Source organism: Uloborus diversus, chromosome 10 (genome assembly GCF_026930045.1).
Source record: "Uloborus diversus isolate 005 chromosome 10, Udiv.v.3.1, whole genome shotgun sequence".
Taxonomy (NCBI): domain Eukaryota; kingdom Metazoa; phylum Arthropoda; class Arachnida; order Araneae; family Uloboridae; genus Uloborus; species Uloborus diversus.
Window position 1 is genome coordinate 135,077,117 of NC_072740.1, and position 12,978 is coordinate 135,090,094.

The 12,978-nt window shown below is 34.4% G+C and overlaps 1 protein-coding gene across 1 annotated transcript in view; it reads right to left on the reverse strand.

Annotated features, from left to right (window-relative positions):
• The window catches only part of LOC129231192 (putative HERC2-like protein 3), a 68,938-nt gene that overhangs the window by 37,183 nt on the left and 18,777 nt on the right, over positions 1–12,978 (reverse strand). Inside the window, exons 4-5 of the mRNA XM_054865439.1 lie at positions 7,759–7,931; positions 5,686–5,878 (exon numbers count right to left, since the gene is read on the reverse strand). Of these exons, the coding sequence (XP_054721414.1) occupies positions 5,686–5,878; positions 7,759–7,931 (366 nt within the window). The remainder of the gene's footprint in view (positions 1–5,685; positions 5,879–7,758; positions 7,932–12,978) is intronic.

Consider the following 12,978-nt stretch of genomic DNA (forward strand, 5'->3'; position numbering starts at 1 on the left):
TATGAGAAATAGTTTTAGTTCATCTTTGGTTGTGTTTGGTTGCAAGGACAGAACAGTCGGTCATATTCATTGAAAATTTTTCCATGGAGAAATTTTCAAAATTGACATCAAATATCGCAATTTTAGGAACTTTTTCGAGACTTCTGGGGAAAGTAATGTTGGAACTCTTTCCTAAAACTCTTTCAAAATTGAAATCAACTTGAAACTATTTTTGGTGATCGTAGCTTAGGAAGGATTGCGCTATTGCCAAAAATTCTCCGAAACTAAAGTTTTAAACACGCAATTTTGGATCACCTTTGTTGACGTTGCTAGAGGGAGGGAGATTCAATTGTCTCCCATCGAAAATTTACGAAACTGAAGTTTAAAACGCAAATTTAGGCTGTCTTTGCTTACGGTTTAGGGGATCTGATGGCCTTCCTCCGGGTGTTTCTCGGCACTATTATTTCAAAAACCCATTTTTGGTTATATTTAAAAACTATAGGGGTAATGTGAAAATGTTCTAAAACGAAATGTTTTTCGGAACTAAAATCCATTATATGGGCTATTTTTGGGAAGGGAGGGTTTTGGGGCTCCCATGCGGATATTTCTAAAAGCGCAATTATGTATTATCTTTGGTGACGTTAACGAAACTGGGAAGCTTCGGTGGATCTTTCGGATATTTTTCGATATTGATATCTAAAAAATAAAACTATTGACCTTTTGTCCACCTCACCTCGACCATTGATGGGTATGCCCTAGCGCCGTGAAAAGGTACGTAAGTCAGGCAGTTCTAATCCGGAATTTCTTAGAAATTGAAGTCCCAAAAGCATATTTTAGGCATTTTTTGAGAATGATGAGACTAAGAGCGGGCGGGGGTTCAGTGTGCCCTCAAGAATGTTTTTTGAAATTGAAGTCAATTTCAGGCTAGTTTAGGCAGGAAGGGTTCTGTGGCTCCACGGAACCATCTAAAAACGAAATTTTAAGGAGTATAGTGATAGGGATGGAGAAAAGGGGGATCCGGGGTCCTTCTCTGAAAGTTCTTGAAACTGATGTTTGAAAAATGCTTTAGTTTGTTCTTCAATACGTTAAGTGAGAGGGGGTGGGATTAGAGGCCTCTTTAGAGACGCTAATTGAGGCTGTCTTTGGTAGTTATGTTCGACAATAAATATCGGGGCACGTCATCGCAAAAATTTCAAAAAAGAAATCCGAAAAATGTCATTAAGTAATTTTTGATGACAAGCTGCCGTCTGAAAACACATTTTGGATTTTGGAGCCTACATTTTTGGGCTATGTTTGATTAAGTTAAGGCGGAAGGGGTGAATCAGAGACTTAATTAGGTCCTTAAGATCAGTGGTTCAACCAGCGAAATTTTCCGAAATTTAAGTCCTAGAAACGCAATTTTAGGCCTTCTTTAGTCTCGTCAAGGAGGCCATGGCTTCGTTTTGGAGCATATTTAAATTTGCTTCCCGGTGAAAGAGTCCTCCTACCTGCTCAGAAACCGGGCAGTTCATTCGGGATTTTAATTAGAAAAAATTGCCGTAAAGGGGGAAAAATTACAAAATTTTAGTTTGTCATTTAAATATGTTTGACTCCCAAGGGAGTCGCAATTATCCACTTTCTCTCCACGCGTCCATGATTGTTGAACACAGGATTTGTTGTTGAAATGCTTGCGAGACTATCTAATCAGTATAGCTTCTTTTTTTTTATAAATAAAATATGTCTTCATTGTCTATCTATACATATAATAAAATAAGATGTTTGTGTGTGTGTGTGTGTGTGGCGCGCATCCCGGGAAAACGGTAAGGCCTAGAAATATGAAATTTGGTATACAGGTGCAGTTTTTGCTGAAGTTGTGCACCTCGGGCTTCGATTTTTGATATTTTTAATAGTAAAAAAATTATTTAATGTTTTATGCGTTTGTTTGCACTTTTTACCTCACAGACCCTGAACTAATTGCACCACGCAAATATTTTTTGTACTATAGTGTAGGAAATTTAATTTTAAATATGATGAATGAAAAAAATTTGAAGATAGAGCAATTTTGGCATTTTTTATAAATTTTTGAAAAAAACCTTTATTTCGCATTTTTTTCTGGGTTTAGTTTTTTTCCAAACCCATCCTCCAAAAAGTATCGACCCCTCAATTCCAAAATTTTAGTTGGTAATAGTAAAAACATTTCGCCCCCTTCAGAAGAAAAAGTTTTTAAAAATACCCAAAAGTTTTTTTTTAACAATTTTTTAAATGCAGAACACGACGCGACCTGTAAGCATTGCCGGCTGAGTTCCGCACTTCCTCATCACGTGACCTAACTGAAATCGTTTGCTTTCTCTTCGCTTTTTTTTTTTAACGTTCAGAGATTTCTTAGATCTTTATTTTTCCAACTTTTTTTTTTTTTTCTGGACTGTTTGCTATATTTATTTTTGGTCAAATATTTTTGCGCATTTTAATTCAATAAAAGTGGTGATTTTTTTTTTAACTTTTGCAAGCGCTGCTTTTTGGACACTACAGGGAACATAGAGCCTTTTTTTACATGTAATTTTACGTAAATAAATAAAGCCCGCGATTTTTTTGCATGATTTTTGTAGGGATTGGTGGTTATGTTTGGTAGATAGAGAGATGATATTAAGTGGGCAAAAAATGTTTTTTTTTTTTTTTTACATATAAAGGATTGTTAATTACTATCAGAGGTAGATATGCTTGGATCGTATAGATAGATAGATAGAGAGAAAGAAAGTTGGATAAATATAGAGGTGGATACAGTAGATGGACAGTAAGAAATAGAGGAACTTCAACGGGGGATCAATAGCGCCCCCCCCCCCACACCATGACTTTGAAAAAACAATGCTTTCACATAAAAGTAGAAATGCTTTTTGTTATTTTCCGACAAAATTTGCATTAAGAGTATGCCTTTTGTGCCTCCCCTCCCCTTTCCTGAAAAATATTCCAAAGGACATAACGGGAGATAGATCTAGAAAATACTTTATTCAACACAAAAATTTTTTAAGCAGCCGCCGATGGCGGCAACCTTGGCGTAAAAAGGCGAATGCTAATATTGATGTATAGAGAAAAAGATTGATTAATACCATCGACAATTTTTTTAAGAAGACGAAGAAGTCAACATTGGTGTAAAAAGGCGAATGATAATATTGTTATATAGAGAAAAACATTGATTAATACCGTCGCTAAATTGTCTAAGCAGCCGCCGAAGGCGGCAACCCTGTCGCAAAAAAGCGAATTGCGTAAAAAGGCGAACCAGCTGGTCGCCGCAGGCGGCTAGTACATATAATAAAATAAGATGTTTGTGTGTGTGTGTGTGTGTGTGTGTGGCGCGCTTCCCGGGAAAACGGTAAGGGCTAGAAAGATGAAATTTGGTATACAGTTGCAGTTTTTGCTGAAGATGTGCACCTCGGGCTTCGATTTTTGAAATTTTAATTAGAAAAAAAAGTTATTTAATGTTTTATGCGTTTTTTTGCACTTTTTAGTACGTTTTACCTCACAGAACCCGAACCAATCGCATCACACAAATATTTTTTGTACTATAGTGTAGGAAATTTCATTTCAAATATGATGAAGGAAAAAATTTTGAAGATAGAGCAGTTTTTGTATTTTTTATGAATTTTTGAAAAAACCTTTAATTTGCATTCTTTCCTGGGTTTTATTTTTTTCTAATATCATCCTGCGAGAAGTATCAAAGCCACATTTCTAAAATTTAAGTTGGTAATAGTAAAAACATTGCGCCCTCTTCAAAAGAAAAAAGTTCTTAAAAATACGCAATAGTTTTTTTTAAACAATTTTTTAATGCTGAACACATCACGTCTTTCCACGCATCGGTCGAAAAAAGCGTTCTTCAATCTTTTATGTCTCTGACGTCACTATTTGGATTTCGATTCGATATTTAGGATGGAATCTTAATCGCAAACAAATGTTAATCTTCTTTTTTACCTACATAGTTTACTTCTACATTTTATGGAGTGATGACCACGTGTTTTTCCGGCAGTGCTTGCTTTTTTTCTTTCCTTTTTTTTTTGTTTTATTTAGGGATTGCATTTATTTCTTTTTCAATCCCCACCCCCACCCCCACCCAAACTGGACGTTTTGCTGTATCTATATTAGGCTACATTTCATAGTTGTGCGCATTTATTTCAATAAAAATAGCGAGATGTTTTTTCTTTGTCAAACGCTACTTTTTGCACACAACGGGGAATTTTGGGGATAACTTTTTTTTTTGCTCTACTTGAATTAAAAAAAGCGATTTTTTGAGTGATCTTTGTTTTTATTAGGAAATGGGCGGAGAGGTCAAAATAAATAGAGATAGATCGTAAAGGTGGATAGCCGCCGAAGGCGGCAATCTTGGCTTAAAAATGTGAATGGCACAAAAAAAGATAGAGATGGATTGATTAATACTGCTGTCAAATTTATTTAAACAGCCGCTGAAGGCGGCAAACTTGAAGTAAAAAGGTAAATGACAAGTTAGCCAAACAGCCGCCGTAGGTGGCTGCCTGCATAGAATGGCGAATGGTGTAAGAAGGCAAACCAGCTGGTCGCCGTAGGCGGCTGTGATGAAATAAGATGTTTGTGTGTGTGTGTGTGTGGCGCGCTTATTGGGAAAACGGTAAGGTCTAGAAATTATTCTATTCAAATTAATAATAGTATAGATATAGATTGATTGATACCGCCACGAAATTTATTTAAGCAGCCGCCGGAGGCGGCAACCTTGGTGTAAAAAGGCGGACCAGCTGGTTTTAGGTCTATAAAAGTTTGGGGGGTAAACATTAGTAGCCGCCCTCGGTGCTCCTTTTAGAAGACAACCTTTCATGCTTCAGGAGGGGGACCATTTCCCTCATTTCTCCCTCCCTGTATCCATGCCTAATTAACGGTTCTGTCACAATTTTTGCAACCAAATGAAGCATGTGTGTAAAGAGTAGATATTAATGAACAATGGACCAACAAAATGTTCCCTAATATTCTATTTTTCTTAAACTATGCAATGCTGTCGGGAAATCGACAGTTATGTACTTTGATAATTGAACATTTAAAATTCAGTATATTTATTCGACTTATTATTAGTTATCTTGTGAGAAATTCTTGAGGAATTTTGCTTGATTATAAGAACAATATGATGCAGCCCACGGCCGCCCCTTGCTTTGGCCGCCCTTGTGCGGTGCACACCCTGCTAGGATCGGCCCTGTAAAAACGATTTATGTATGTTTTAATTTGGCAAGCTTTCTGGCCTGAAAAATTCATCATAGTACGAGGTGTGGCCCTCAGGTAAAAAAAATGGTTGGGATTCACTAGCATAAACTATTCTAGGCGTTTTATTCAAAAAATGTATTAATATGTAAAGAGGAAAAAAAGGACAGTTTTTAGAATCACTAACAGAGTTGCCTGGTCCGTTAAAGAGGATTTTCAACATTGAGTCAGTAGGGGAAAAATTTGTTGTCTGGTTTTGGCTGTACAGAGAAGCTCAAAGAAGTTTTACTGTACATAAATTTTAATGGTGACTGAGCAAAAAAATTCTGTTTTCCTATGCCATTGTATATTTCTTCTCCTGTTCATATTAAAGTTACTTTGTGAAAATGCATGACAAAACTTACTTTTGGAATATCTTTCCAATTTACAGTGATTAAAATTAATTTGAAATATCATTCATATTATACCTATATTTTGACAGAACCAATTGAGCTTATAACACAGAAAAAAAATTACTTAAATCATCTTCATCTGAATCACTTAAGGATTCTTGTAAAGGCAGTGGCAGTGGATTTGCGAGCTTTAAATCATACTTTTCTTCTTTTCCCATCCTGTGACAGTTAGTAGATCCTGTATCCCATAACACACTTATCCAGCCATCCTCGCTTAATTCATTAATAACAGTGCCTTCTCCAGGTGGAGGACCATCCTGCAATAAAATAAAAAAATAAATTTGAATTTGTTTCTAATGAATTAGTTTTCACAATCAAGGATTACAGTCATATTTTAAAACTATTTATTCATTTTTTAATTTTTTTTTTCTATTTTAAATTTTTATGCTCTACAGATGATTACTAAAGGTTCCAAAAAATTATAGTTTTGCATTAATTTCAAACTTTTTCAGATTTTTTACTCACATTTTATACTGTACTAAAGGAACACTAAGAAAACAAACAGTACCTAAAAATTTGTACTATAATTCATAAAACAATCATTAACAAGTAAATTATATATGCTGTGACAAATATACCCAATTTTAATATAAAATAAAAGCTATATGCAGAATTGCAATATTAAATAAAACACACTGTCAAGAAATTGTAATACTAAAATTAATAATAATGATGAAGGTTAATTTTGAAGCAGACAAAATCAAAATGAGAAACATGTTCAAAATGAACACAATTAAATAGCCTAGTATGCAGAAATTCTCGAGTTAGCTGTGATTTAAAGAATAACCATTCTTGTGTACAACTGTAAAGATTAAATAAGATCAGAGGCCGATGCTAATTAGATTAGAGTTTTATTAAGGAGAAAAAGAAAGAACAGCACATGGCATATCCACACGCCTCGATAACACACCACAACAACTGAAGTGATGCCAAACTACCACACTGCAACTTAAGTGTTGCCATACTGGATTGACAAACCTTATAAATCATGGAGGTAGTGTGATTATTCTTAACAACAACATCCAAGTGTTTGATGTTAAATAATGGTTCCACAATCATATACACAAATATTAACACATAAAGAGTCTAGTTCATAAGAAATAGTCAAGAAAAAAAAAACTTTTGTGAATCAATTCTGATAAAAATCCTAATGTGCTTCAGTCAAGTGTTCAGAATGCAAAAGCTAAAAAAGAGTCTTTTTAAAAAAATCTCCATTAATTAAAGTCCCACAGAGATAAGACTGCACAAAATGGACTCCTTTTGAAATTCCAAATCACTTGGTACTTGTCTTAAACCCCAATTCCTAGCCATTCTCAGGGAGATAATGTTACATACATACTAATATATGTGTGTGTGTATTTTCAAAGGATTATAATGAAAAAAAAAAGTAGATCACTTACAGAAAAAAGAAAACAATAAAAATAAAAATTAATTTGAATTTTGACATCTGGAATTCAAATTATGTTTTTTACAATCACGAGTGTGTGTACGTAGGCATGTGTTTGCGTCTGTGTGCAGCATGAGTGTGTGTATGTGCATGTGTAGGAGTCTTGTGTATGTGTGTGTAGGTGTCATGTATGCGTGTGTGTGTGTAGGATATGGACCCAACCTAGAGACGGTTTTCGCAAGAGGAGCAGCATTGTGAGGTCGACGGTAATGCTGCAGAGGGACGCGGGGAAAAATCAAATCATAGGAATTCAAAACAGTCAAATGAGAACAATAAGCAATGTGATTTCTCAATAATACTTGATTATATGGGGGGGGGGGAGAGATAAACATGCTAGGCTTTGGTCCTCATGGGCTGTTGTGCAACTGAGTTTTAGAACAGATATATATTTAGGTAGATAGTAATAAAATTGGAAAATGAACATTTCACAGGAATAAATTATGACTTCAGCCTGGATAAGTAAAGCATTCAAATTTTAAATAAAAGGATGCCAAAAATATATTTGATAAACTTGTCTTTTAGAATGAAAAATAATAATTATTGTAAATTAATTCGACACAGAAGACAAATGTTACAAAAAATATTACCAGAGTAGTCGAACTCGCTTATAATGAGCGCCGAGAGTCCACATTATTTGCTAGTTACAACTGAGTGCTTGTAAAAATGATGAAATAAATTACAATCTATTACCTGATCATCCCATTTCCAATCACTTCCTTTCACAACTCTAGTTCCAATTTTCATAGCAGCTGCTAATTCAGGACCACTTAAAGAACTATGATCTTTCAGTTTCTTAAAATTTTCTTCCAAAACTGCATAGGTAGCAGAATTTTTATCTTCCTGTGAAGTATTTTTATTGTAGCCTTAAAGAAAAAAACATGAAGATGTTTATAAAACAGGGTGTGGGAAAAGATATTTTACAGTAAACTCCGTAAATTGCAAAAGAAATTTTAATTAAAAGAGTTGGTCAACCTTACCTTTTGGTGTAATTAATAAAGCAAAAAAAAAAAAAATTCTTTAACTAATTAAAAAAAAAAAATGCTTGAGTGTAATATAAAACCTAAAATTTTGAAAAAGAAAAAAGTTTTCAACTCTTAACACAATTTGATAAAAGTGATAGGTTATACTTTGGGACAGTGATGTAGATATGGTGTGTGCCACCCAGGGTGGTTCCTCAATTTGCCGCATTTTCGTTGTGAAATAGCAAAAACATTAAACTGTCAATGGTGTTTAAATTAAAAAAAGAAAAACAGGTAATAATTTCTATATACTTGTAAAAGGAAAAAAGTAGAGGGCGGATAAGGGACCACACTTGGAGAAAATAGCTAAATTTACTTAAAAAACCGCAATTTTAGCCAATTTTTAGTAATTTTAGAGCACTAGCGTAGCCAGAAATACCTTCTGGAAGGATTTTTTGATGAAAAATACCCTCTAGAGGTGTTTTTTTTGATCAAAAATACCTTCTGGAGGGGTTTTTTTTTGATGAAAAATACCATCTAGAGGTGTTTTTTGGATTAAAAATACCTTCTGGAGAGTTTCTTTGATCAAAGTACCTTTTGAAGGGAATTTTGTGATCAAAACAGCCCTTCATAAGCATAAACTACTGTATTAGAACTTGCATTTATGTTAAAATCAATGGCTCAGGGGGTTGTTTTCAGCCCCTCCTCCCCCTGGTGTGCCATTGTGTTAGAGGACAGGTTGGGTTGGGTTTGCTCCCGAATTTTTTTCACAATTATAGTCTCTTTTAGTGCTTCTTTGTTGACGCAAGGGTATTGGTGGGCACCTTCAGACGATTTTCCGAAATCAACGTTTTAAAATAATGCCGTTTAGCTACTTTAGAGAGGTTAAGAAAATTGGGAATGGTTGGATACCCGATTCAAAAATTTTAAGCTCTGAAATATGCAATTTTAGGCAATCTTTGGCAACGCAATTAGACGTCTATTCTAATGCAGTTAAAGACGTTAGGGGAGAGACTTGTGCTGAAGGTTCTTACTGAAATATTTTTTAAGTTGAAATCAATTTTAAGGGTATCTTTGGTAGTTTGGTAGAATGGGGAAGGATTGGGTTTCTTCTTTGGAAAATTTTCGGCAGGCACCAAAGTCTCATAAACGTAATTCTATCTTTGATGATGTTAAAGGGTTCCCTAACACCGTACAGCACCAAACATGTTGTGAAGCCAGGCGGCTCTCTCATGGAAAATTTTCGTAATTGACGCCAGACTTTAGGCTTTGATAACATTAGGAGCAAGAAGGGACAGAGGGAAGTGGGAATTTTCCTTCCAAAACCTTTCTTAAAGCTGAAGTTCATTTTAGGCTATCTTTGAGAAAGAAGGGTTAGCAAACTTTTCCACTCATGCAAAATATCTAGGAACGAAATTTTTGGCTATCTTTGACAACATTAGGAAAATGGGTATAAGAGGGCTTTCTTTCCTCCAAATTTTTTTTAATCGAAATTTTCAAAACGCAGTTTTAATTTTTTGATACATTTAGGTAAGCGGGGGAGAAGAAGGGGAATTAAGGAATATTACTTGGAAAAATTCCAAAATTGAAGTCCTAAAAACGTATTTTAGGCTATCTTTGATCATGTTAGAAGATCAAGGGTAAGGTTCAAATACTGTTTTCACAAATTCATATTACAGTATTGAAGTTTTAAAAATGTTATTTTAGGCTATAAGTTGAGACCTTTGAGAGTTTTCTCCAAGAAAGTTTTCAGAATCGAAGGTCTAAATAAGTACTTTTTAACTGTTTGCTACGTTAGAGGAAAAGAAAGGGTTTGGGGCTCTGCTGTTAACTTCTACTCTCTAAAAAACGTAAGTCCCATGACAGTCCACTGCCGTCCTCTCCCTCAGAGAAAAGAAGGAATTGTACAGATATGCTATCAAGAAAGACTCTTATTTTGTATCAAAGTAATTTTAATCTAGTAGTGATACAAAAGTTGAACATTCCAAAGGTTTTCTTTTTGCCTGCAGTAACACAGACTGAAACTATAATTTCTTTAGTTGGAAAATGCATTTCTTTTACACCTCAAAAGGGTTAATTTGCCGCCCCTAGAAAAGCGGTGCCCAGGGCGGACCACCCCCTCCGCCCCACCCTAGCTACGCCACTGTTTTGGGATGTTGTAAAAAATTACATCATGTAATGCATGTAATTTTTTTACGTGTACTTAAAGCTTATAATGTTGAAAAGAAGAAAACATTTAAGGAGTAATCTAATTTAAACTAGTCTTATTGGACATATCATTTGGCCTATAGCATACCAACATGAAATCTCAGCTGAAAACTAAATACGAACAACTCTTGATAACTCAAAGTCTTATAACTCGACTATTTCCTTAGCTTGAAGTTTTCATTGGGCCCCAAAATTATCAGTGTTTTCCAATGCTAAGTTGTCTCTGTATCTCCAAGGAAAAAACTTTTAAGTCGAAGCTTTAATTAAAGTTTTGTTTTCATTTCATACATGAAAATCCAGTAAAAATATGAAAAAATTAATTTTATTTTTACTTTTTCTTTACACAGTGCTTGGCTTTATCAATTTGCATGAGAGAGGAACTATAGTGCAACTTAACAGTATTTCTCCACCCCCTGCCAGGTTCTGTGAGACAATCGTCAGTGCCATGTCCTTTTCCTCCAGACGCTGATGAGGAATAGGTACAGTATTGCCTAGACGATGGAAATAATTGTGCTTTTGCGACAAAATAATGTTTGAAAGTAGTATGATCAAGTTAACAAACTGGTGCGTCAAGTCTTAACAAACTGAATAACTTCTAAAAGTCTGATAAAGAAAAAAATGTAAGCAGACAAAGATAAGTTCCTTTTTTAAAGTAAGTAAGTTGATAAAATTTATTCTCTGTGAAAATATATTTTTGTATTCTATTATTTTATTTTATTCTAAACTGTGATCATTTTAGTCTATCTAATATACACTACTTCTGAAGGAAAACAAAATGAAATTTTTGAAAAGGCAGAGGGGGGGGGGGGACTTTGGACAGCTCAATCTTCCGATAACGCAAAGCTTTAAGTTGGTCCCTTGCAACTTTGAGCTATTGAGAGTTGACTGTACTATAGAAATGCGCAACTTTCAGTCAAACAAAGTACAGTATAATACTTAAATAATACCAGCACTTTGTTTCCAAAATAATAGTTCTATCATTAAGTATATTTAAATTAGAACAGCTGGTTCTCCCTCTACTAGTTCTGTACAAAAGTAAAAAAGACAATAGAGAAAACCTTGCAGCAGGATTACAAACAACTTTCAATAGAAAAAATATGGAAAAACCTCATCCTTTCCCATTTCCCAATGGACTTACCAAGAGCAGTTTTTGTTGCAAATTTTAGAACAACTCTAAGACATGACTTTTTAGCTGGACACCTTCACCATATCTGTGTAGACAATGGTAACAGTCCATTTTGTTCCTTGGACGAAACTATGAACTTTTTACTTTTGACAAATTGCTCTGCACTAACTAGTTTTATGAATTTTACTCCTGAAAATTTCGCCAAGGCTAAATTTTACTGTGTTGTTAGTAGGCTTATGCCATAGCCTAGTTGACGTAGGATAAAAAAAGGATTTAAGTCTTAGTTGGGTAAATATTTATCTATACTCAATTGCAAGCTTACTTGACAATGGAGAAATAAGCTGAGACCAAGCAAAGGAAACAGTTCCTAGCTTTTTGTCAATATTTAGATGAAATTACTCTGTTACGAATTGCCGTAAGAGGGCGTATTCCTCACCTATTTAAGCAAGTTGTCTTGTATCTTTTGGTTTATGTTATGTTATGTTAAGCTTATGTTGGTGATGTTATGTTACATCAGTTGAAGGGAGCCGCCAGCCCTCATAATACTGGCAAGAACGAGCACTGCCTCGTTATCTTCATTCTCTTTTAAGTTTTAAACAAAAGTTAGTTTTTAAATTAGTGTTGATTTTTGGAACCACCGATAAAGCTACACAAGTCAAATTTTATATGGTGCATTACGGCCACGAATGGAGCTGCTATGAATTTGAGTAAAAGAGAATGTACTGTGAATTAAATCTTCTAAAGAAACTAAGGTAGGCTCATAAACTTCATTATTCAGTTTATCTCAAGTTTCAATTGTACGAAAATAAGTTTAAAAAAAATGACTTCAATCCAAGAATTGGAAAGCGATAAGTTTCAAAAACTTATAGCAAAGAGAACTGTTTTGCGAAGGTTAACTACTCAATTAGTCAATCAAATTGAGAAAAAGTTAAAACATGTAGGTGAAATTGATGAAGCAGAATTATGCGAAGATTATGAACTTTTAATTGCAAGGTCTAACGGATTGACAGCGCTTGATAGCGAAATGTTAGAATTTATTGAACTCGAACAAATAGAAAAAGAAGTAACTTTAAATGATGAATATGAAGCTAAATGCCTAAAGTTTTCTAAAAGAATATTGCGTTATTTAGAAGATAAAAATAAAGGCAGTCGAAATTTAAGTTCTTCAAGAAACCAAAGTACAAATCCTAGAATTAATGAAAACTCTAGACAAGGTTCAGTTAAATTACCTAAGCTAGTTATAGAAAAGTTCTCAGGAGATCCAAAGCATTGGCAAAGTTTTTGGAACAGCTTTGAAAGCACAATAGACAAAAATGAAACAATTTCAGAAGTTGAAAAATTCGCGTATTTAAAAGCCCTTTTAATCAGTCAGGCAGCTAATGTTGTGTCTGGATTCGATCTTTCAAGCGAAAACTATGATAATTGTAAAGAAATGCTAAAAAATAGATTTGGCAAAAGACATATCATAATTAACTCTTTTATGAACAAAATAATTAACTTAGAAGACGTTAAGAGCTCTTCCAATGTTCAAGCGCTACGGAGAATTCATGACGAAATTGAAATCGCTTTTAGAAATTTAGAGGCAATGAATGTAGAATCTAAATCCTTCGGACTCTT